Raw genomic sequence first — 26,503 nt, forward strand, 5'->3', positions numbered from 1 at the left:
CTGGGGGAGATGTGAAGGAGGCAGAGCTGGGGGGGATGTGAAGGAGGCAGAGCTGGGGGGGATGTGAAGCGGGTAGAGCTGTGTGGGGGATGTGAAAGGGGCAGTGCTGTGGGGGGGATGTGAAGGGGGCAGTGCTGTGGGAGGGATGTAAAGGGGGCAGTGCTGGGGGAGATGTGAAGGAGGCAGAGCTGGGGGGGATGTGAAGCGGGTAGAGCTGTGGGGGGGATGTGAAGGAGGCAGAGCTGGAGGGGGATGTGAAGGAGGCAGAGCTGGGGGGGGATGTGAAGGAGGCAGAGCTGGGGGGGGATGTGAAGGAGGCAGAGCTGGGGGGGATGTGAAGGAGGCAGAGCTGGGGGGGGGTGTGAAGGAGGCAGAGCTGGGGGGGGTGTGAAGGAGGCAGAGCTGGGGGGGATGTGAAGGAGGCAGAGCTGGGGGGGATGTGAAGGAGGCAGAGCTGGGGGGTATGGGGGGATGTGTAGGGGGCAGAGCTGGGGGGGGATGTGAAGCAGGCAGTGCTGTGGGGGGGGGGTGTGAAGGAGGCAGAGCTGGGAGGGAATGTGAGGGAGGCAGAGCTGGGGGGGGGTGAAGACAGACAATGTTGTGGGGAGTATGTGAAAGGGACAGTGGGAGGGGGGATGTCAAGGGGGCAATGCTGTGGGGGGGGGAATGTGAGGGAGGCAGAGCTGGGGGGTGTGAGGGAGGCAGAGCTGGTTGGGGTGTGGAGGAGGACAATGTTGTGGGGAGTATGTGAAAGGGGCAATGCTGTGGGGGGGAGGGGGGTGTTTGAACCAATTTTTCCATAATGCTCCCAGTCTCAGATATTTATCATAAAATGTCATCAGTAAAGTCTCCGGAGTACACAGAGATCACAGGAATATGATGTGTCCTGGCAAAGCCCACGGAAAAAGTTCATCTTTCAGTTTAGGAGAGGTGGGACGCATCCGGGAGAAACGATTCTGTGCCCAGAAACCTCAAAGAGAGCCCCCCCCTCACACAGCTCCTCCTCCCAATGTCCCTCCAATCAGAGTCAGAGAATCCTATGACATCACACTGACCTCACAGCTCCGCCTCCCAATGTCCCTCCAACTGGCTCTTTTTCTATTCTGATGCTCTGAGGATTTGGATGGACCCTTGGCATCCTTACTAGCAAGGTGGGACTTTATGTCTTGTGTTATATGAAAGGACGCCAGAATTGCTTATGACAAGCTTTGAACCTTTGGACCAGGGGGGTCTTTGTGGGTAAAGTTTACCTCAGTCTGAAACAAGGATATGACAAAATGTATACCTGACTGGAGAGGTGAGGAGGATTCTGGGAGGTCACATGACATCCCTCTTATCTCTATTAATAAAACACAGACCTGACCGGAGAGGTGAGGAGGATTCTGGGAGGTCACATGACATCACTCTTATCTCTATTAATAAAACACAGACCTGACCGGAGAGGTGAGGAGGATTCTGGGAGGTCACATGACATCACTTTTATCTCTATTAATAAAACACAGACCTGACCAGAGAGGTGAGGAGGATTCTGGGAGGTCAAATTACATCACTCTTATCTCTATTAACCACTTAAGCCCTGGAGGATTTGGCTGCTCAAAGACCAGGCCCCTTTTTTCAACTTGGCACTGCGTGACTTTAACTGACAATTGCGCGGTCATGCAATGTTGTACCCAAACAAAATGTATGACCTTTTTTCCCACAAACAGAGCTTTCTTTTGGTGGTATTTGATCACCTCTGTGCTTTTTATTTTTTGCGATAGTAATAAAAAAAGAGCGATAATTTTGAGAAAAAATTACATTTTCAACTTTGTCTTTTAAAAAATATCCAATATACTCAATTTATGTCATATTTTTTGGCCAAAATGTATTTAGCTACATGTCTTTGACAAAACAAATTTCAATGAGCGTATTTTTATTGGTTTGCGCAAAAGTTATAGCGTCTACAAACTATGGTGTAAATACTGAAATTTACGCAGCTTTAATTTCTGACTGCCTATCTCATTTCATGAAGTGCTAAAATGGCAGGGCAGTACAAACCCCCCCCCCCCCCCAAATTACCACTTTTTGGAAAGTAGACATCCTAAGGAATGTCCTAAAATGCATGTTGAGCTCATTGAATATTTAATTTTTTATTTTTTTTTACACAAAGTTGAAGTTGTCATTGAAATTATATATTGCGCATGCATGCCATGGGTATTTGTGTAATTACACCCCAAAGAATATTCTGCTGCTTCTCCTGAGTACAGGGATACCACATATGTGAGACTTTTTGGGAGCCAACTGTGTACGGGACCCCGAAAACCAAACCCCACCATCAGAATTTCAAAGGGCGTACATTTTTCATTGCATTTTTTCACTACCTATCACTGTTTAGGAGGCCCTGAAATGTCAAGATACCACAACCCCCCCCCCCCAAATGACCCCATTTTAGTAAAGTAGAAACCCCAAGCTGTTTGCTGAGAGGCATGGTGAGTTTTTGGGAAAATTATTATTTTTTTTAACACAAACTTGTCACTAAAAGATACATTTCTTACACATGCCATGGGTATATGTGGAATGACACCCCAAAATACATTCTACTGCTTCTCCTGAGTATGGGAATACCCCATGTGTGAGACTTTTTGGGAGCCTAGCTGTGTACGGGACCCCAAAAACCAATCACAATCTTCAGGTTTTCTAATGGCGTAAATTTTTGATTTTACTCCTCACTACCCATCACAGTTTCGGAGGCCCTGAAATTTCAAGATGGCATATTTTTTGGAAAGTAGACACCCCAAGATATTTGCTGAGAGGCATGGCAAATCCATGGAATATTTATTTTGCCACAAGTTTCGGGAAAATTACATTTTTTTTTTATTTTAACACAAAGTTGTCACTAATAGATAAATTGCTCACACATACCATGGGTATGTCATGACACCCCAAAATGCATTCTGCTGCTTCCCCTGAGTACAGGGATACCACATGTGTGAGACTTTTTGGGAGCATAGCTGTGTACGGGACCCCGAAAATCAATCACAATCTTCAGGTTTTCTAATGGCGTAAATTGTGCATTTCACCTCCGCACTACCTGTCACAGTTTCAGAGGCCCTGAGATTTTAAGATAGCACAAACCCCCCCCAAATTACCACCTTTTGCAAAGTAGACACTCCAAGCTATTTGCTGAGAGGCATGGTGAGTACAGTATCTGATTGGGCAGGACCGATCAACAGGTCCAGGCCAAAAATCATTGGCCTGGACCTGATGACTGATTGGTTCTGAACCCAATTAGATCATCAGAGGGGCCGTGGGCGCGCGGGAGCACGCCCCAGAGCAGTGGGGGCGAGCGACATAGGTCTACAACGCTTTGCCTGTAGGAGGCTGACTGCCGCAGTAAATAGTCCTGCGGCGGTCGGCAAGTGGTTAATAAAACACAGACCTGACTGGAGAGGTGAGGAGGATTCTGGGAGGTCACATGACATCACTCTTATCTCTATTAACCACTTAAGCCCCGGAGGATTTGGCTGCTCAAAGACCAGGGCCTATTTTGCGATTCGGCACTGCGTGACTTTAACAGACAATTGCGTGGTGGTGCGGTGCTGTACCCAAATGAAATTGACGTCCTTTTTTCCCACAAACAGAGCTTTATTTTAGGGGTATTTAATCACCTGTGCGATATTTTTTTTTTTTTTTGCGCCACAAAAAAAAAAAAGAGCAACAATTTTGAAAAAAATTACAATATTTTTCACAATTTTATATGTAATTCCCCCCAAAAAAATGTAAAAATCTAATTTTTTTTAACATTTTAGGCCAATTTGTTTTCTGCTACATATGTATGGTAAAAAAATCGCAATAAGCGTATTTTGATTGGTTTGCGCAAAAGTTATTGCATCTACTAACTACGGGAAAAATTTATGTCATTTTTATTTATTTATTTTTTTTTACTAGTAATGGCGGCGATCTGCGATTTTTTTTTTTTTTTTTTTTTTTTTTTGCGGGACTGCGACATTGCGGCGGACAGATTGGACCCTTGACACTTTTGGGGGTACCAGTGACATTACTACAGTAATCAGTGCTATACATATGCGCTGTTACTGTAAAAATTACACTGGCAGGAAAGGGTTAACTTTATTGGTGATCAGTGGGTTAAATGTATCCCTAGGGGCATGATTCTAACTGTGGGGGGGGGGCGTGGCTTGTGATGTAACCACAGAAACATACGATCCTACATAGCAGGATCGTATTATCTCTGCAGTTAGATCAGGGAGAATGACAGACGGCTTTGTTTACATTAGCCGCCTGCCTTTCTCCCTCTGCAGTGGGAGATCGCGGGTGGCTGGCGGACATCTGAGCCGGCGGTCACTCGCGTGGGGATGACAGTGAGCAAGCGGGGCGGGAGTGCGCCTCTGGCGGCACGCGCTCGCCCCCTAGAGGCTCGTAGGTGAGCGACGTAGCCCTACATCGTTTTCCCTGTAGGGGGCTGACCGCCGCAGTAAATAGTCGTGCGGCGGTCGGCAAGCGGTTAATAAAACACAAACCTGACCGGAGAGGTGAGGAGGATTCTGGGAATGTCATTTAATTTTAGTCGTTGTGTTCATATTTAGAGTTTTCCTCCTGTGAAGTGTGGAGATCATATGACCATCACATTGCCTCCACCTCCCTCCCTGATAGAATAGAGAAATAAAAAGAAGATTCTAAAAGTCACCAGAGAGATCATCGAGCTGCTGACAGGAGAGGTGAGCGGTGCCGGGAAGGACATCATGATGGAGAATCAGCTGCCCCTCACATCACCGGGTAAGAGGAGACTTTATTGTAAAGGAGAGAGCAGTACGGAGGCTCCACCTAGATCCCCCATCATCTGATAAACACATAGAAACAATGTATTCAGTCAGTGTGTGTGTTTCCTACAGATGGATCCAGTAATGGGAACCCACCAGAGAGATGTCCCCGTCGTCTGTATTCCCGGGATTCCACATAGGAAGGTCACACCATCCGTCACCATCATAAGGTAGATGAGGAACAATCACTGATAGTATCATTAGGATCTGTACATTATCTGCATTGTTACCATTGATGTAATTTTTATTATATATTCAGAGTGGAAACCTGAGAGATTCTAAAGTTGAGGTTAAAGAAGAGATAAAAGAGGAGGATGATGAGGATGGCATGATGGAGGAGTCAGAGTTTCTAAAGGAACACAAAGATCTGTACCAGGACACCATGGAAGAGTCATCCAGCTCCAGTAACCCACCAAAGAGATGTCCCAGTCCTCTGTATTCTCGGAATTCCTCACAGGAACGTCACTCCATCCCTCACCATGATCAGGTAGATGAGGAACAATTATTGGTAGTTCTAATTTATATACAGTATGTTTGTTACAATGAATATTTTATTATATATTCAGAGTGGAATCTTGGAGGGTGATAATATTGATGTTAAAGAAGAGTATAAAGAGGAGGATGAGGAGTATGGAGTGATGGAGGAGTTTACAGAAGGACACAAGAATATGATGGAGCCACCTAATAACAGGAACCCACCAGAGAGATGTCCCCGTCCTCTGTATTCCCGGGATTCCACACAGGAAGATCACACCATCCCTCATTGTTACAAGGTTGGTGGAAACAAAGATTAAAACAAAAGTAAGGCGCAGTTGCTACAAATCTCATGGTAAATGTCCATAAAGAAGTCCATAAACTTGGTGGAGTGCACTTAATAGGCCAATATCTTAGGGCTGCCATCAATACAGGAACAGAAGCCATATTCCTGCAAGGCTGCCGGTATAAACAAGAGGGAGGGCGGCTCTAAGTGCAGAATTTAAAACCGATTTATTGTATAGTATATAATTGGCAACTCACATGTTTGGAGACAAGAACAGGCACTTCATAATAGTAAGGCTGTCTCAAGGGTCATCCGTGGACGTAAAGTCCGTTCACTGGCAGCGCCATGCAGGGTTCACCTTGCTGGTCACCGTTATGAGGAAGCCGGCCATATGGTGGATATACACTTAGATGAGGCTTGAGGCGCTGGTGGCTCAGCAGCGAAGGACAAAATGCATCACTGGAATGCGACGTGTTTCCGAGCATTTGCGCTGCAAGTATTACGGCAGCCACACTCCTTCTTCAGTGCTTGAAGGTGATGTCACAATAATAAAGCTGATTTCTCTTTCGCTCATTGAAGGACACAGCTCCAGAATCTTCTTGGGTTATGCCATTGGGTTATGCTGCCCCATACAGGAGAAGGACATGAGGCAGGTAAAAGCTTTACCAAACCTATGGGGCAGTTCCAGGGGGTATACTCACACACTCTGCTATAGGCATTCAGTTTCTTCTGCCTAGTCAGGAGTAAGGACCTAGTTCCTTGTTGGGATTTCTGGTCCTACCATTTTTTCTGTTCCTGTGAGAATTACAATCAACTGCTGGACTGGGTGAGGGACTGGTTGTTCTAGATCCTTAAGGTCTCCCCAGTCCGGCCATTGAGTGTGCGCAGGCCTCAGCTCCGCGCTAGATCAGCCGTGACATAGCCCCACTGGACAGGGTCTGGCCTGCGAGTTAACCTTCTCACGAGGGTGCATAGACCTGGTCACAGCCTTAGTCCCAGCATGCCTCTTGCCCCGCAGCACCCCCATTCTGATGAGGGCGGCTGAAGCCACTGCCTCCCATGTGGACATCCGCCTTCCCCTCTTCTGCCCTGGGTGGTCTGATCCGCTGGGGCTGGTGTCCTGGCCTACTAGGCCATGTGGCTGAGTTTGGCGCTGTCTTGCGTCCTGCTGGGCCATATGGTTAGCTTGGCACCTGTCTTAAACCAGGTGGCGCTTCATTTTTAGTGACAGTCATGCCGCCATTATTGTGTGAGCCAGAGTACCCTGCTTGCGTGTCCACGTCACAGTGGGCGGCCCACCTTTAATGGGGGCTATGTTCTATTATGTCCTCTATGGTGGGCTCTTAAGGCAACCCCCCTTATCTTTTGCAGGGTCTCATAGGTGGTCCATTTGTGGACCCTTGGCCGGCGTCCCCTTGAGGGATGACAGTTGGCAGTCTCCCCTGACTGTTATGTTTCAGGGTGAGCTTAGTATGTAGCGAACCTACTGGGTCTGCGTCCATAGACCTTGAGTGCTCTGTTAGTGAGGTTGATTCCTCTTCTACTGCAGCCATAGACCCCTTTGACAGGAGAGCCGACACTTTAGTCCACCACATGTTTACTGTGGCTGGTTCGGTACTACATAGCATTGGTGTCCCAGACTTTAACAGGTTGGGCAAGTTTTGCGTCAGGATCTGGAGGGGGAACAGCTTCCCCCTGCCCTTGAGGAGCTGGCGGACCAGTTAGTCCAGGGGTTGCAGTTTGCCTGTGATGCCTCTCTGGATACGGCTCCCTTCGTTTCTAGGCTGTCCGTGACAGCAGTGGTCTTTCGGCACATGATATGGATGATATCATTAAGGGTCTTACAAGGGGGAAGAGAACTCTTCTTTCACAGGCTGCCAGAAGCAAGGAGTCTCGTCGCAGACATGGGCCCTTTTTTTTTCTCGGCTCATATGCAGCCTTTTCATCTCTCAGGATCTCAAGACAAAGGATCTTGGTCTCGCCTCAGATCCTCGGGTATTCACAAAAGTGTTGGCCCCGGTGTTGGCATTGTAGCGGCAGCCGGGGATTGCGGTACTGGGTACCTGGACACTCTTCTTCAGCGAGCAGAGTCTCTGACTGCTTAAAAGGACAACCCAGAAATTACTGTACGGACTCTGCAGGAGTTCAGTTAGAAATTGAGCTTCCAAAAACCTCCTCTGGTTCCGTACACCAAGTTGAACTATCTGGGTCTGACTCTGGACTCGGCTTTAGCCAGGCTGTTTCTTCCAGGAAAAAAAAACTCCAAAATCTGCTGGATGAGATTTGGCTCCTGTTGTCCAGCAGACGGTCATCTTTCAGGACTTGCATGCGGGTGTGCCTGATTGTGGCTACCTTCGAGACGGTTCTGTTTGCACAGTTCTACTTGAGAACTCTGCATAGAGAGTTTCTTGGCAAGTGGGAAAAGAATCCGCAGTCTCTGGAGAAGCAGATCCTGTTGAGCCGGCATACGAGAGGGTCCCTGATATGGTGGCTTCACTCTCCAGCTCTTCAACAGGGCAAATTCTTCCTTCCCCTGTACTGGACGGTGGTCTCCATGGTTGGCAGCCTGTCTTGGTGGGGAGGTGTTTTGGGCACTAATGTGCTCAAGGGGTCTGGACTCAAGAGGAGTCAAGACTACCGATCAAAATATTGAATTTTCAGACGATAAGATTTGTCTGGCTCATTGGACAAATCGCCTTTAGGGGTGCCTGGTAAGGATTCCATGGGACAATGCCAGGGCTGTGGCGTATGTCAATCACCAAGGGGGCACAAAAAGTGTCCTGGCAGCTCGGTAGGTAGCTGGCATTCTAAGGTTCAGCTGTGTCTCTGGTGGGGAACTCCCGTGTTGGACCTATTGGCCTCTAGTCTCAACAAGAGGGTACATAGAATTGAGGCAAGGTTTCAGGATCCTCTGGCCGACGCCACAGATTACTGGTGGTTCATTGGGGCCAGTATCATATGATATATGCCTTTCCCCCGCTAATACTTCTGCCCAGTCTTTTGTGAAGAATCGAGGCAGAAGTCATCCTAGTGGCTCCAGACTGGCTTGTCTGTCTTGGTTCGTTGATCTGGTAAGGCCGGTCACTGATGCCTCTTGGAGACTTCCTCTCAAAGAAGATCTATTGACCCATGAGCCAATCTTCCATCCTGCTTTACAGTCGCTGGCTTTAACGGCTTGGCTTTTGAAAGCCAGGTGCTGAAGGATCGGGGGTTGTCTAAATTGGTGATTCCCATGCTGTTAAAGGCTAGAAAATCTACCTCTAGGAAGATTTACCATCGCACCTGGAAGATGTACATTGTGTGGTATGAGTCTCTTGGGGGTCATCCCCGTTCCCTTTCGGTGGCTCGGATTTTGGCATTCCTCAAAACGAGGTGTCAAGTAGCACCTGGCCCTGGGTACCATCCAGGGCCAGGCTTTTGGCCTTGGCGGTCTTCTTTTACCATTCTTTGGCTATGCATTCTTTGGTTTGCACCTTTGTTCAGGGGGTTAACCACTTGGCTCCCCCAGTTCGGTCTCCGTTGTCTCCATGGGATCTCAATTTGGTGCTGTCGGTTCTCCAGTAACCGCTTTTCAAAAATATTTGCAGGCTTCCTCTGATTATATTGTCCCAGAAGGTAGCCTTCCTGGTGGCTATTACTTCTGCATGCAGGGTGTCGGAGCTGGTGGTGTTGTCTTGTTGTTAACCTTACCTGGTGGCTCACAGACAGAGTGGTGCTTCGCCCTTGTCTTCACTTCCTAAGGTTGTTTCTGGTTTCCATCTGAATGAAGACATTGTGTTGCCTTCCCTGTGTCCGAAGTCTAAACATCCTAGGAGGATCGCCTTGCACTCTCTTGATGTGGGTCGGGCGCTCATGGTGTACCTTGCGGCAACCGAGTCATTTTGGAAATCAGCTTTACTATTTGTCCTTACGGATGGACCTTGCAAGGGGTTTGTCGAGTCTGCCACGACCATTTCCAGATGGACAAGACAGACGGTGGTACAGGCCCAGTCCATCAAGGGTCAGGTTCCTCTGTTCCCTGTTAAGGCGCTTTCTACGTGGGCGCTTAGTGCCTTCTGGGCCTTCTGCCATGAGGCGTCAGTGATACAGGTTTGCAAGGCGGCCACTGGTCGTCTGTGCACACTTTTACAAAATTTTATAAAGTGGATGTACTGGCATCTGCTGATGCTGCTTTTGGCCCCAGGGTTTTGCAGGCCACTGTTTGAGAGGACCTTGTCCTCTTTGAGGGTGTATTGTTTTCAGGTGAGCTCCAGGTACTCCTGTTTGAGCTCCATATCTGGTTGGCTACGTTTAGCCTTTTGGGAATATATTTCTGTTCTGTTTTTTCCCACCCCTCATGTTTAACAATGCTAACGTACCAATGGTTTAGAAAATTCTGGAGCTCTGTCCATCAATGAACATCAGAGAAAAGGATTTTATAGTAAGACAAAAATTCTATTATTTTACAGAAGATGATATTTATTGATTATAATAATTTTCTTGATTTAGAGGGGAGATCCAATCGATATAGAATTTGAGGTTAAAGCAGAAGAAGAAGAGAAGTATGTGAGGGATGATCAGCAGTCTATGGAGGAGGATGGAATAACGGGGACATTTATAGAGGAGGACACTCCTACAGAGATCAGCACAGGTGGGTAATTAACACTAAATAAATACATGTAAGCCACCACTGATTACTGAACACCAATATTATGACTCCTGACCCCTGCACTATATACACTATGTTGTACATTACATAGTCCTGACCCCTGCACTATATACTCTATGTTGTACATTACATACTCCTGTCCCCTGCACTATATACTCTATGTTGTACATTACATAGTCCTGACCCTTGCACTATATACTCTATGTTGTACATTACATACTCCTGATGCCAGCACTATATACTCTATGTTGTATGTTACATACTCCTGAACCCTGCACTATATACTCTGTTGTACATTACATACTCCTGACCCCTGCATTATACACTCTATGTTGTACATTACATACTCCTAAACCCTGCACTATATACTCTATGTTGTAAATTACATACTCCTGAACCCTGCACTATATACTCTGTTGTACATTACATACTCCTGACTTCTGCTCTCTCTCCCCTCTACCCACTGCTAGATATACACATAATATGGATTCTCTTTTGTTACTCCCATTTCCTACCAGCTGGACATTTACATCTGATGATTTGATTGGAGGACAGACTTTTACATGGTGATAATAATGTGATAACATCCTCCAACTTTGGAACCTTAAACAGAAAGTGATAACGAGGGAGGAGTCAGTAACCCAATGATGGTGGTCTTCAGGATCAGTCCAGTCTTCATCTTGGTTGTTCTCCCCCCATCCTCACTCTCTGACCTCTGGTGGGGCTCAACCCCGCTGTTATTCATGACTAAATCATATACTAAATAAGGAAGTGCGGGACTTCTTGTGTAGGGAAGATGGCAATGAGTGATAGAGGGGGAGGGGACACTCGTCCTATAATCCCCTCATCACTGTCACTTCTATAAAAGACAGTTCTCGTTGTTTCCTCACTCTCTGACTAAGGTCCATGCATAAAGAAATGAACTGGTAGGAGATCAGAGGACCCATTTACTAGTTACCTTGAGGGTGGAATTGTAAGATCCTCAGAGACAAAGCTGCCTGATGTGGGCGGAGTCCTTGTTTAGGGGAACCAATCTGCTGATGTCTAGTAATAATCTTTGTATTTCTATTTTAGTACATGGACGGGAGATGAGGAAAACCTCAGAGGATTGTCTTACTTTGTCTCCAGACTGTAAAGTAGAAGATGAGGACATCACACAGTATAGTCCAGGAGAAAACCCGGCTACCTCAAATGTCCATCTGGCACCACACAGTGTAGATGGACCATCGTATTCCTCTTATCCTGAGGAACCTCAGACTGTGAGGGACGGTGCCGGACCATCGTATTCCTCCTATCCTGAGGAACCTCAGACTGTGAGGGACAGTGCCGGACCATCGTATTCCTCTTATCCTGAGGAACCTCAGACTGTGAGGGACCGTGCTGTCTTTCCAACAGATACAAGATTTCCGTGTACTGAGTGTGGGAAATGTTTCCGTGATAAATCAAATCTTCGTGTGCATAAAAGGTGTCACACAGGTGAGAAGCCTTATTCCTGTCCTGAGTGCGGGAAATGTTTTTCACGGAAGTCCGCTCTTTCCACACATCGGAGATCTCACACTGGTGAGAAGCTGTATTCCTGTCCTGAGTGCGGGAAATGTTTTTTTAGAGAAGTCCGCTCTTTCCACACATCAGAGATTGCACACTGGTGAGAAGCCGTATTCCTGTCCTTAGTGCGGGAAATGTTTTTCACAAAAGTCCCAACTTTCCACACATCAGAGATCGCACACTGGTGAGAAGCCGTATTGCTGTCCTGAGTGCGGGAAATGTTTTTCACAGAAGTCCGATCTTTACAAACATCAGAGATCTCACACTGGTGAGAAGCCGTATTCCTGTCCTGAGTGCGGGAAATGTTTTTCAGAGAAGTCATATCTTTCCAAGCATCAGAGATCTCACACTGGTGAGAAGCCGTATTCCTGTCCTGAGTGCGGGAAATGTTTTTCACATATTTCCAATCTTTCCACACATCAGAGATCTCACACTGGTGAGAAGCCGTATTCCTGTCCTGAGTGCGGGAAATGTTTTTCACAGAAGTCCAATCTTTACAAACATCAGAGATCTCACACTGGTGAGAAGCCGTATTCCTGTCCTGAGTGCAGGAAATGTTTTTCAGAGAAGTCATATCTTTCCAAGCATCAGAGATCTCACACTGGTGAGAAGCCTTATTCCTGTCCTGAGTGCGGGAAATGTTTTTCACAGAAGTCATATCTTTCCAAGCATCAGAGATTGCACACTGGTGAGAAGCCGTATTCCTGTCCTGAGTGCGGGAAATTTTTTTCACAGAAATCATATCTTTCCAAGCATCAGAGATCTCACACGGGGGAGAAGCCATATTCCTGTCCTGAGTGAGGGAATGGTTTCTCACTGAAGTCCTTTCTTTCCCGTACATCAGGGGTCCCACACAACTCTGGAGATGTATTAGTGCCTTGGGTGCGGGAAATGTCTTCTATATGAATGTTGGTGGACATGTGGGGAAGAAGCACACCCTGATATACACCTCAGATATACTCCATGGCTGATCCTCATCATGTAAGAAACCCTTCATAAGGAGATCAGAGATCACCAAAGACATGGATGAAGTGTTGTCCCGTGTTGGCCATTGATAGCAGTAGAAAAATAAAAATGGACCCCTTACCTTTTATTGGCTGAGTACATTTTGTGCGGGAAGATTTCACAAACATTTAAAGGTCTGTTTTTTAAAAAAAATGTGTGATTTCCTATAATCGTCAGCTCCATCTAGTGGCCATAATGTGTTATTTCACTTTTTTTTATTGAGGTATTTTTGGACAAATACTGGATTATGGCCACTAGATGGAGCTAAGGATTCTCTTCATAGGCCGCTATGGAGTGAATTTACAATCTGATCAATGTACTCACGTTGTCACTGGGGGTGTTGAAAATGATCGGCGCATTGCCATGCAGCCTTTTCCGATTCGGTTATGATGCGGAACCCAGAATAATCGCGGTTGTGCGTGACGTCATCCTGGTGTTGCTTCAGGAAGCGGGCGATGCAGAACATCAACGTGCCCCCCCCACGCTCTCCGCCCTTTCTCGGGATTTGTATCTCTGTCAACTCCCCCATGGGCGGGTGTAGTGCCGCTCGGCGCTATCGTCATCATCACCTTCCTGGGATGAGACACAGAGTCTGCTTCAGGAAATGAGCTGCGAGGGGAGCGGGAGGGGTAAGAGACCAGCCTGCCATGTTTAATGTAAGTGAGGGGTGAGTGCATAGAAGTGGCCCATCCCCCATCTTTGCTGTACCTCCAGTCTGTGTACTGTGTGTGCCTATCACATTGGGGCCTAAGTTGCTGCCAAAAGACTCCCCAATGATTTGTTAAAGTGATACTAAAGGGTATTATTATTCTTTTCTGTAAAATAAAGAAAGATATCATACTTACCTGCTGGCCGTCTCCTGTACCATGTCTGCCATCTCTGACCGTCTCCTGTTCCATGTCTGCCATCTCTGACCGTCTCCTGTACCATGTCTGCAATCTATGACCATCTCCTGTATCATGTCTGCAGTCTCTGACCGTCTCCTGTACTATGTCTGCAGTCTCTGACCATCTCCTGTATTATGTCTGCAGCCTCTGACCGTCTCCTGTATCATGTCTGCAGTCTCTGACCATCTCCTGACCATCTCCTGTACTATTTCTGCAGTCTCTTCTGTTGTATGTGTGCAATCTCTGACAATCTCCTGTACTATTTCTGCAGTCTCTGACCATCTCCTGTTGTATGTCTGCAGTCTCTGACCATCTCCTGTATCATGTCTGCAGTCTCTGACCATCTCCTGTATCATGTCTGCAATCTCTGACCGTCTCCTGTATCATGTCTGCAATCTCTGACCGTCTCCTGTATCATGTCTGCAGTCTCTGACCATCTCCTGTATCATGTCTGCAGTCTCTGACCATCTCTTGTAGTATGTCTGTAGTGTCTGACTGTCTTCTGTACCATGTCTACAAACTCTGACTGTCTCCTGTAGTATGTAAATCTCCTAGCACAAACCCCCCACAGCACCCCATTACAAAGCCTTTTGCCTCATCCCCCCCAACACAAATCCACCTCAATCACCACTCCTAGCATACCCCCCCCCCCCAAATGTATTTTCCTAGAGCAACTCTTACCCCCTGCCACCCTCAAACTCCCCCTCTCCCCTTAAATCCCCTCCATCAATATCCTTGCAGTGCCTCCCTACCTCACATGATGCCACAGTGCCCGGGGCAGCCTCCCCTTCTGTTCACCTCTTATCCCAGCCTAGCACTGGACTGTCTACTTTCCAAAAAAGGGTGAGTTGGGGGGTATTTGTACTGTCTTGGCATTTTCGGGCCTCAAGAAAGGAAATTGGCCATAAGTACATCAGGATTGATCAATTTTCAGATATACAGTGCCTTTGCGAAAGTATTCGGCCCCTTGAACTTTTCGACATAAAGATATAAAACTGTAATTTTTTTATGAAGAATCAACAACAAGTGGGACACAAATCATGAAGTGGAACGAAATTTAACAAATAAAAAACTGAAAAATTGGGCGTGCAAAATTATTCAGCCCCTTTACTTTCAGTGCAGCAAACTCTCTCCAGAAGTTCAGTGAGGATCTCTGAATGATCCAATGTTGACCTAAATGACTAATGATAAATAGAATCCACCTGTGTGTTAATCAAGTCTCCGTATAAATGCACCTGAACTGTGATAGTCTCAGAGGTCCGTTTAAAGCGCAGAGAGTATCATGAAGAACAAGGAACACACCAGGCAGGTCCGAGATACTGTTGTGGAGAAGTTTAAAGCCGGATTTGGATACAAAAAGATTTCCCAAGCTTTAAACATCCCAAGGAGCACTGTGCAAGCGATAATATTGAAACGGAAGGAGTATCAGACCACTGCAAATCTACGAAGACCTGGCCGTCCCTCTAAACTTTCAGCTCATACAAGGAGAAGACTGATCAGAGATGCAGCCAAGAGGCCCATGATCACTCTGGATGAACTGCAGAGATCTACAGCTGAGGTGGGAGACTCTGTCCATAGGACAACAATCAGTCGTATACTGCACAAATCTGGCCTTTATGGAAGAGTGGCAAGAAGAAAGCCATTTCTTAAAGATATCCATAAAAAGTGTTGTTTAAAGCGGAGTTCCGGGCACAAAAACAATTTTTTTTTGTGCCCCTCCGCTAGGTAGAGCTCACCTGAAAAGGAATTGGATAGTTATTTTTATTTTTTTGTTTACTCACCTTTTTATTGAAGATCGTAAATACTCACCTCTGACTGCTTCCTCCCTCGGAGCCGCGGCTCACCCCGTCACTTCCTGCCTCGCGATGATTCCTGGGAGCTAAACGTCATAGCTCCCAGGAATCAATGCGACAGCACCGGCACCGCTCGTCATTTCCGGGCGACGCCGCATTCCCCTGCTAAACAGCTTCTGGGCATGCCCTGAAGCTGTTTAGGAATGCGGCGCCGCACTGGAAGTGACGAGAGGGGCCGGTGCAGTGCATTCTGGGACAAGAAGACGCGGAAGAAGACAGAGAAGAGGACCGCGCCGGCTTCAGCTGCCCACAACAGAGATGGAAACGCTGTGGAAGAAATTTTCTAAGTAAGTATTTCTTCTAAAAGGTAAGTGCGAACCGGGACAGATCAGAGGCTAGCCATTGTGGAATGTGCTAGCCCTGACTGTCCCGGGGGTATGTTCAGCAAAAAATCATTTCTGTGCCCGGAACTCCGCTTTAAAGTTTGCCACAAGCCACCTGGGAGACACACCAAACATGTGGAAGAAGGTGCTCTGGTCAGATGAAACCAAAATCGAACTTTTTGGCAACAATGCAAAACGTTATGTTTGGCGTAAAAGCAACACAGCTCATCACCCTGAACACACCATCCCCACTGTCAAACATGGTGGTGGCAGCATCATGGTTTGGGCCTGCTTTTCTTCAGCAGGGACAGGGAAGATGGTTAAAATTGATGGGAAGATGGATGAAGCCAAATACAGGACCATTCTGGAAGAAAACCTGATGGAGTTGTCAGGTTATCGATATATGAAAATTTTAAATGATGAAATATATTTGCGACACTTACACTGACCTCAGCCTGACACATCAACCTCTGTAAGAAAAAAAAAAAAAACTGGCCACACACACACAATAGTATTGACCAAACCTTCAACAGTGCAAATTAAGACAGGTTTGTGTAATTAGTCAGAGACAATTGGCCATACAAAAACGTCCCCATTTTCAAGGTTTTATACAAAGAGATGTGATAACAGCTGGAGCTTAAAGTTTGAAGAAGAAACTTAATCAACAGAAGAAACAAAGCAATAGACGGTCCCCATTGTTCTAGGGTGAAAACTAACTCTTCCTGGGACGCAATAGTATTGACTCAGCTGAATACATAAGCCTCTTCAACAAAATAGTGACTAGGATGTGTGCATCTGTGTATGTAGATATGTTTATATATATATATATATATATGTATATATATATGTATATATGTGTGTGTATATATATATATATGTGTATGTGTATATGTGTGCGTGTAGGTGTGCAAGTATATGCATGTGTATGTGTATGGTATATGTACATGTGCGTATGTGAATATATGTGTGTGTATGTGCATGTGTGTGTATCCAGTTATCACCATATATTGAATTTTGTTGTTATATGTAGGGGATAATGTTTCACAAGAATAATTCATCAATAGAGATGGCTCACCCACCAAATCACAAATAATGTTCAATGATGCTATAAACTACACTAGCATGAGATATCCCTATAAATCTCTTGTACTTAAAAGAATATTACACAAGGATTATGGAATTATTCCTACAGGAAATGAATACAGCTATTAATAATGACACTACCAGCAGAAAACATAATCTTGGATCAAAATATTGAAATGTTATAAAAAGCAGAAATCACCAAATCCCCAAAAATATGATTCATATATGGTTTATAGCAACTCCCACATCACATTATAGGACAATCCCATTTGCAATGATGCGACTAACTGTTAACCAATGGGCAGGTGACAAATGACCAGTCACTGCCCACTTCTGGAAACCACCACTGAGGAGACAGTCAATATTGGTTGGGGAGTGGTCATTTCAATCAATAGTTTCTGATCATATAAATAAGGACCCCTGGAAAAACAAGGGACTCTGAAAAAAAAAAAAAAACCTAAAGAACACGCCTAAGGAAGGACACAGGAAAAGACTGCTGCCATTTTGACCACTGCCCATTGGCTGATCTCCTGCTGAGAGACGAACTATTTTACTTTGAACATTTTCCTTGGAAGGAGTGGTGAGAGATAGACTTAATCATTTTCCTTAACCCATTTACTCCCCAGATAGTAGGAATTGTATGATATTGTCTGAAATTATACATATATGGTCATTTACATTGGGTAGAGCAACTCTATATGTTAATTTTTCTTTTCCACTGAATCAATTGGTTTTATGAATTTCAAGTGTTTGTCTAGAGTTAAGGCTGAATTTAAGTGTGTTGGGTATAATAGGGTGTGGCTCTTTAAGATAAGTTCCTTTCTTTCCTACGGCCGTGGAAAGTGAGAAACTGCCTTAAGAGTGGTCAGGCATTTTGTTTTTAATATTTTAAATTCACAGTTCATTTTACTTTTATCGGGTTATATTTAATTCTGTGTTTGGTTTCAAAAATTTAATTCTAATTACATTGTATCTGTGCAACGTATTTCTGATATTGTGTGTGGAATATTAATCACCAGTAAATTTAGTTTTGTATGTAAATATATAATTATACTCGTATCTTAATAAATTATATTTATTAATTTAATTGGGAGATATTTATATATTGGTAAGAATTCACCGTAAGCGCCAAGGGCTCAGGAAAATTGTTGTGGTATATTATTGGAGGTCTGAACAAAATTGATTGGGTTTTTCTTAGTTATTAAATTATTTGCCGTAATTGGCTGGAAGCACTGCGTCATAATTCTATTGATAGTTCAGACATCACCTTTTAGTAATAAATTAAAAATAGTCAAATTTTATACCACACTGCACAACATATTAATTGGAGGCACGTGCTGAGATCGCTTATAAGGAAATCTTACCATATAACAAAACATACTGGTGATTGTATCTCCATATACATTGTCAAAAATATCTATTGTCCTAGCATGGCAGGAAATCACAGTGAATCAAGTCCATCTAGGCACAGCCAGGAAGGTGAAACCATCCCAACAATGGCCACTACCCCCGCTAAAGATACTGATAAAAATCGAGAAACATTACATAGATTTGTTGATTATGGGATAGTTGAACACCTTCGTAGAAGATTAGACATAGGATGCAGTTTAGAGAAGTATGTCAAGGATGAAAAAGAGCAAGCTCAGAGTTTAACTGATAATTTGTTTATTGAAGGCAGCCGGGTTTACCAACTTATAATGGCCTATGCTAATGAAAAGGACACGAAGGTCCAAGATCGTCTCATTATGAAGACATGGCCTACTCTGTGGTTTTTGTGTAATGAATTTATCACACAAATGCCCGCCTTAAAGAAAGAATTATTGGAAACCCGCTCCCTCTTGATAAACAAAAACCAAGACATAGGATCCCTTTCAGAAAAACTCCAGTGGGCTGAGACTAGAATTAACCAATCTAAGGGAATTGAGGAGGAATTACTTATCCAGGTTCAAAATAGTAAAACCCTATATGAGGAAACCCGTGTCCAATTTAGGAAGCTAAAAGAAAAATATCAAACACTTAAACAAGAAATAGAATCTTATAGACAAGAAAGAGAAACCCCTAAGAAACATAACTCTATTACTGAGGATAAAACAAACAACACAGAAATTGAGATTATAAGATCAGAGCAGAAAGAATTGGAGAAACAGATAGGGAATTTAACATCCATGTTAAATCACGAATTAATGCATCTGGGTCATAGTCGTGAACAGGAAATAAAAAGAGGGTGATCTCCATATCAGCGGGAAAGACAGGTAAGGCATTACCAATCAGAGTGTGAATATGGGTCACCCCCTAGGCTTCAAAGGTACTCCCCAGAGTATACAGATGAGGAAACGGATAGGGCTTCATATCAACAGGAAAGGAGGCCCAGGGTCCTTTTTAAAAGATATGACACCCCCAAAATCATCCGATTTTTAAAAGAAACTGTCCCTGTCTTTTCTAAGAAAGGATCCCCCGCCATCACTGACCATCTAGGAACATACGAACGTACCTTAGAAATCTTAGGCATTGAGGACGATCGTACAAAAATTGATTTGCTACCTTGGGTATTTGAAAGTAAAAACAGACAATTCTTTGATTCGTTAAAAGCCCTGTATGGTCAGTCATGGAAGGAGGTTAAACATAGGTGTCAAATGGAGTTTGGACCATATAAAACTACAACGTCTGCCAAGGCTGCGGCCTATAATCTAAAATGTGGTCATAATCAGAGCCCTACAGAGTTTCTGGCCTTACTGAAAAATGCCTACTTTCTGGCTGAAAAGGACCCCAATCCTGATCAGTCTGAATTCAAGACCTTATTTTATGAAGCATTACCTGCTTATATAAAATTGGGTCTTGCACAAGACTTTAAGAAAGGACGCTCCCTGGATTGGTTAGTAAGGGAGAGTGACTACCTTTTCTCAATCCAACAGACCAGTGAAAGTGGGGTAAAAAGAGAGGCCCAGCAGAACCCTAAAATAGTAGCAGCCACTACCATGCCCCCTCAACCTCCGGGTGCACAGACAGAGAGAAAATCTTATGCAGAGGCAGTCCGAGATGGGAGGCCCATTAGACCTCCCGGAGTCGCACCACGACCCCAGCCAGCGGTGGGGGACAGACAGAGGCCACGTGGGTACAGTAGTGAAAGTGAAAGGGGTCCACAACACAGAAAGGGCAAGAGGGAATATTCCCAGGGGTTCCAACCTGATTTCAATCGAGACTCCAATTTCAATAGGGATCCCGATTTTAATAGGTACCCCCACTTTGACAGAAACCCCAATTTTAATAGATACTCCAACTTTCACAGAGACCCCAAATTCCATGGGAATCCCAGATTCCAAAGAAACCCCAACTTCCGTAGGTACAACAGATTTGGCAGAAACCCAAACTTTAACCAGGACCCAAACTTCATGAGAAACCCTAATGTTATTGAGAACCACAATGACCATAGGTCGCCTCCTGACCAGGAACGAGAGGGAGCACCCCGGATTGGTGCAGTTCCCCAAGGTCAAGGAGAAATACGGGGACCTCCGAGAGAGAGTTCCCAGCATCAGGGCCTGAGGAGTGGTTATGAGTCTGAGACATCTACCCAGTCCCATCCTGAACGTAATAGGGTCAGACAAAATAGGGCAATGTACCAAAATACCCTCAACCAACGTATAGGACAAATCGAGGAGCAGGTGAATCAAATGGTCGGACAAATGACACAATTCATGAACACCCAATCTAACAACCCATCTTTTTTAGGGGCAACTCCTGTGACCAACCAAGGGTCACAGAATGCATAGACCTCCCCCCGATAGGCCCAGAGGGAATAACACTGTATGCAGCGAAAGGGGGCGCATGCTCTACCCCTGATGTGCCCACAATTGAGAAACATAGTCATAGGGCCAGGGAGGATCAAATGTTGGTTGTTAATTCCCCTCCTGCCTTGCAGTGTTCACTTAACCCCTCTAACATAGCCGAGCCATTGGGGATAGTCATAAATGACCAGTCTGACAGAGCGCACCCCACTCACTGCGCTTCCTTTTTGAGGAAGTCCAACAGGCAAGCCAGAAGGAATAATAAGCGCACAGAATCTGTGACGTGTGGTGAGATCAATGCCGATTGTAAATTATTGACAGGTTCCCAGATCTTCAACCATGCCAATTTCATGTGTGAGTTGAACGAATCTGATGGGAGATATTTCACTACGGTGAAGATACAGGATACCAGTGATCACCCAATTTTAGGCCTCATTGACACTGGGTCCCAAGCCACCATCCTGTCAGAGGAACATTTTAATCGAGTAACAAATTCAATGCCCAAGAAACTAAAACTTAGGAGCTTTGATTGTTCCCTGGTAGGGGTAGGTGGAGAACCACTAGAAGTTAGGGGTACTGCCTGGCTTAAACTTAAATTAGGTAATAAGGAACTTAGGCACCCTGTTATTATTGCCACTCTCCCACACCATCACATGATCATTGGAATAGACCTTCTTAAAAGGCTCAACACTATTGTTGATTGTGTGAACAAGGTATTGTGGTCCCAAGTCAATACACCAATTAAATATGAGAAACTTCAAACTCCCCATTCCCGGCAACACTGCCACCTGGTGGAAGAAAGGCCTGGTTCCCTGGAAGTTCATTTCAGAAGTAGTCAATTACCTGATGTAACAGTCATCCAACCTGACCACAAAAGCCTTGAAGATGACCATGTGTTTAAAATTCCCTGTGATAAAATAAAAGAGATCTCCCTCCTAGATAATGTACTGACCATGTCTTTCCATCAGGAGAATAAAATTAGAAAAGGGGGAAGCCACGCTCAGTTCCTAACAGGAGTGGAAAGGGTTAGCAGTGATCTATTTATCCCTATCCAGATAAGTGGTCTTAGTAGGTCAAAATATGCCAAACTTGATTTAAAGCAAGAGCATAGCTTTGTGAGCCACGGGCTCTTAAAACACATGACTGAGATAGAAATGATCCGTTTATCCACTCCTCAACATCATTGGATTTCAGATGACATTGATGATTCGGAGGATTATAATTCCATTGCTAGATGCCTGTTAAACATTACCTTAGGTAATAAGACAACCACCCACGTGTTCATAGTCTTGGATAATCCCCAAAACCAAATATATATCGGCAACGACTTACTGCATCGTTTTGCCACTCAAATTGACTTAATCAATGACTGTTTATGGAGTCGACTAAAGGGGGACCCTGAGGGATACCAGGATGTAAATTTAGCCCTGAAATTCCAATAGCAGATGCCTTATGCTGTTGAGGTTCAGGTAGCCCAAGAAATTATCGTGCCCAAAGGCAGAAATAATTTTCTACTCCCGTAAAAATTAAAAGGGGACAAAGATTAAAAGGGTCAGATGCGTTAGTATGCCTATCCCAGAGAATGCAGGGGGAAGGACTAAAAATTACCCACACGCCTCTGATCAACACGCATCAATCCCCTATATATATCTACATACACAACCTCTCAAATCAGGACCTTAGCCTACCCAAGGACACCCTTATCGGTCTTGCGGTAGAGACAGGGTATTACACATTTGTAGTCACTAACCAAGTGATTGGACTCATACCTGAGGAATATTTATCTGAGGAGCAATTAGTTGAACAATCGTTCAATTCTTTACCCTAAGGTATGTTCACCATTGAGTCCATTTATCCCTTTGATTCTAAAGATGGTACCTGTAGAATTGAAGAGACATCCCTTGTCTTTGATCAACCGATTAAAGAACAAGAGTGCCCTAAAGGACATGAATGGGAGGAAAGTACCCAATATACACCTAGTGATTTAACCACCAGACTTGAAGAGGCATATGAGATAGGGCAGCCTGAAAGCTTTCCTGGATTCAAAGAGATAGTTGAAGAGATAATAGCACTAGCAGATGCATGCTCCAATGATCTTGAGCGACAATTGCTCCGCGAACTCCTCTTTGAATTCCAGGAGATCTTTGCCAAGGATTCTTACGATTGTGGGAGTACTGAACTCCACTTCGCCAGAATCCAGACTGACCCAATGGCCCCACCAGTGTTTGTCAAACAATATAGACTTCCTTTGGCATCCTATGAGTCTCTAGCCGAGATTATTCGGAAGTTAAATGAACGGGGTATAATTAGGCCCATCCACAGCTCCTATAATCACCCCATCCTGGGTGTTTTGAAACCCAATGGACAGTGGCGTTTGTGCGCTGACCTCCGACAACTAAACAAGCGTGTTTACATGTCAGGATGGCCTGTACCATACATAGACCAGTGTCTTGCCCAACTCCAAGGGTCCCAGGTATTCACAGCCCTTGATTGTGCTCAGGGTTACTGGACCATTAAAGTCAGTGAAGAAGACCAGTATAAACTAGCTTTCAGCTTTGGGAACCAACAATTCTGTTGGGTGTGTATGCCTTTTGGGTTTATCAATTCTGGCCATGAATTCGCTGTGTTTATGCATAAGGCTATGCCAGATGCCCTAGAGCGAGGAACACTGGCGTATGTTAATGACATCCTAATCAAAAGTACTGACATGTCCAAACACCTTACAGAACTGCGACATGTCCTAGGCCAGTTAAGATCAGCCGGGGCGAAGTTGTCTCTACAAAAAGCCCAGTGGTGTCGCACACGTGTAAATTTCTTAGGCCATGAAGTTACTTCGGAAGGTCTAAATCCCCAAAAGAAAAAGGTTGAGGCCGTGCTAAACTGTAAGGTCCCTACTAATCTGAAAGAGTTGAGATCGTTTCTAGGGATGGTAAACTATTCCCGTAAGTTCATTGACAACTACGCCGAAATAAGCAAACCGCTTCTTCATCTGCTAAAGAAAGACACTGGATGGTCGTGGGGTAAGGAACAGGAAGACGCTGTAAAGGAAATGAAGATTCGACTCACCCAGGCTCCTTGCCTTGCATATCCAGAAGGAGGTAAACCCTTTTATCTTGAGACAGGGTACACGCAGGTAAGTATGAGTTCTGTTCTTTACCAGAAACAAGAGAATGTCAGTAAGGTTATTGCCTACGCTAGCAAAACATTGTCCCCAGTAGAGATGAAGTTTACAGACTGCGAAAAGGCTTTATTATCCACGGTGTGGGCATTACAGAATTTCCGCAGTTATATTCAAGGTGAAAGAATTATTGTTGAGACCGCACACCAACCTTTACAGTATTTACAAAGTGAACGTATCAGGGATGGAAATGTGTCTAATAGCCGCATCACTGCTTGGACTTTGTCCTTGCAAGGATGGCCTCTGGAAGTTCGTTATAAACAGAACAAGAAAAGTCCAGTAGCCCAGGGCCTCGCTGAGCTCCATGACTGTTAAGCCCCCAATCCCAGTAAGGGAGACCCGGACGCTGACTTTTTTGAAGAACAACTGTTGTCTCCCTATAAAGTTTATGATGAAGAGTACTGTAAACGGTTGCCGTGTGTATATGTAGATGGTTGCGCCTATCATCATAAGGATGGAGAACAGCTCCAACTAGTGGCAGGTATCGGGATTGTATGGACCCAAGGTGTAGCCCTAACCTCTGTGGGATACAAGCTTGGATCCAAAAGCAGCCAAGTTGCTGAACTCGCTGCCATTCTAAAAGCTGTCGAGATGGCCATAGAATATAACCTAAAAGAATTTTCCATCATCACCGATTCCAATTATGTTAGGAACAGTTTTGTTGAATATCTTCCTAGGTGGAAAAGGAACCACATGCTAAAAAGCAACCAGAAACCCGTTAAACATGGTAGGTTATTTTGCCAAATAGACCAGCTGGTAAGGGAAAATGACATCACCTTGTATTTTAAGAAGACCAAGGGCCACTCTAAAATCCTAGGTGCCGAGAAGGAAGGTAATGATCTGGCTGATTCCCTGGCCAAAGAAGGGGCCATAACAGGTGAATCACTAGATATTGATAAATTTTTGGGGCCAGTACAGTTAGAAGCGGTAACTAGACAACAGGCCAGGATGAGCGAAGATGCAAATGTGTTACAATGGAGTCATGATGCCCCCAGTGAAGATTTAATTACAGCTCACAAAGAAGACCCAATAATTGGCTTATTTTATAGACCTAGAAAATTCTGACCAAAATCCCATTAGCCAAGGGGATGGTACCGGTAAAGAGGATTTACGCATTTTAATGAAGTCCAAATCCCAGTTTGCATTGCATCAGGGATTGTTGATACGCACATCAAAAGGGGGTATCCAACAATGGGTAGTTCCACTTAAATTTAGAGGGTTAATGTTGCAACACGCCCATGATGCTCCCACTTCCGGGCATTGTGGGGAGAAGATCACCTATGAGATCCTTCGGGATTATGCCTACTGGCCTCATATGCTGCGTGATGTGAAGGCACACTGCCAAGGTTGTTTAATATGCCCCCAATTTCAACCGGCTTCACCAACCCATCGGGCCCCCCTACAGAAAAGGGGGATCTGTATGCCTTGGTCAGACCTTCAAATGGACTTCATTGGACCTGTCACTAAATCTTCACAAGGGAATCGGTATATGTTAACTGTTACATGTTTATTTACCAAGTATGTTGAATGTATTCCAGTGCCAAACAATAGCTCTGATACATGCGCTGCCTTATTAATTAATCACATTTTTTCACGTTTTGGTCTACCCCAGAGGATAGAATCTGATATGGGGTTCACATTTCACTAGTGAAGTGATGACCAAACTGTGGAAAATATTGGGCGTGAAAAGGAAATTGCATATCGGCCCTCCTCTAGTGGTGGAGTAGAACGGTACAATCAGACGATTGTCAACATCCTCAAGAAATTTGTTAAGGAGACAGGCAAAGACTGGGATGTCAAACTTCCCCTAGTCCTGATGGCCTTAAGGGCAACTCCGAGTACGGTCACAAAAATGTCCCCTTTCGAACTCATGACCGGAAGGCAGATGGTGTTGCCCCAGCACTTATTGTACCGCACTACAGATCACAATTTGGTCAATGCCACCACAACACACCAATACATAGAGGATCTGCGAAAACATTTACAGTATGCTTTTGCCTTTGCCCAGCGAAACATTGAAAGAGCCGCAGTTGGCGCTAAGACCTACTATGACCTTAAGACCACCAAGAAGGAGTACGAGATTGGGGACAAAGTCTACCTATACGATTTTGCAAGAGACCAGGTCAAGGAACGGAAATTCCTTCCATCTTGGAAAGGTCCATTTAACATAGTTGATAAGATTTCCCCCCGTGGCATATAAATTACATATTCCTCGGAATGGTGAAATCAGTGAGAGATGGGTGCATATAAATCAATTGCGTGCTTGCCATCCCAAATCACAATTACAGCTGTTGGGAAACTGACCCGCGCACTCCTCTTGGATTATGGAAAGATCATAAGGGCAGAAAAAGAATTAGGGTGAATCCACATTTTGCTTTACAGGGCTATTTTTATATATATATATATATATATATATATATATATGTATATGATACTAAAACTGTTTATTTACCTACTATATATATATGTATATAATGATGCCCCAGATGACAGCCAAACTGGTGATCGGAAGTGCTAGCGACCAGACCCTAGCAGGAAGCCCTGATGATGATCTGATGTGTCCAACCAGAAACCTGTCTGCCAGCGATCATTCAAGGAAGAAGGACCAGGCATCCCGAAGGA

General features: G+C 44.7%; 3 protein-coding genes and 1 long non-coding RNA gene across 4 annotated transcripts in view; all 4 read left to right on the plus strand.

Moving 5' to 3' along the window:
- Positions 1–26,503, plus strand: part of LOC309550227 (uncharacterized protein) — a 1,381,219-nt gene that overhangs the window by 937,883 nt on the left and 416,833 nt on the right.
- LOC309548726 (uncharacterized protein) overlaps positions 1–26,503 on the plus strand; it is a gene marked incomplete at its 5' end in the record, with an annotated part of 286,787 nt that overhangs the window by 226,216 nt on the left and 34,068 nt on the right. The gene's annotated exons all lie outside the window — the stretch shown is intronic.
- On the plus strand, positions 4,588–5,298 carry LOC309550797. Its single transcript, XR_014225034.1, has 3 exons — positions 4,588–4,773; positions 4,890–4,987; positions 5,077–5,298. It is a non-coding gene; the product is annotated as an uncharacterized lncRNA (long non-coding RNA).
- Positions 5,360–17,679, plus strand: LOC309548730 (uncharacterized protein; the record flags this gene model as incomplete). The annotated part of the gene is made up of 4 exons (XM_082248685.1): positions 5,360–5,590; positions 10,066–10,207; positions 11,300–11,701; positions 17,669–17,679. 4 exons carry the CDS (start codon positions 5,360–5,362, stop codon positions 17,677–17,679), a joined length of 786 nt encoding a protein of 261 aa, XP_082104811.1.

Source organism: Pelophylax lessonae (genome assembly GCF_965119305.1).
Source record: "Pelophylax lessonae genome assembly, chromosome: 3".
In the NCBI taxonomy this organism is placed as follows: Eukaryota; Metazoa; Chordata; class Amphibia; order Anura; family Ranidae; genus Pelophylax; species Pelophylax lessonae.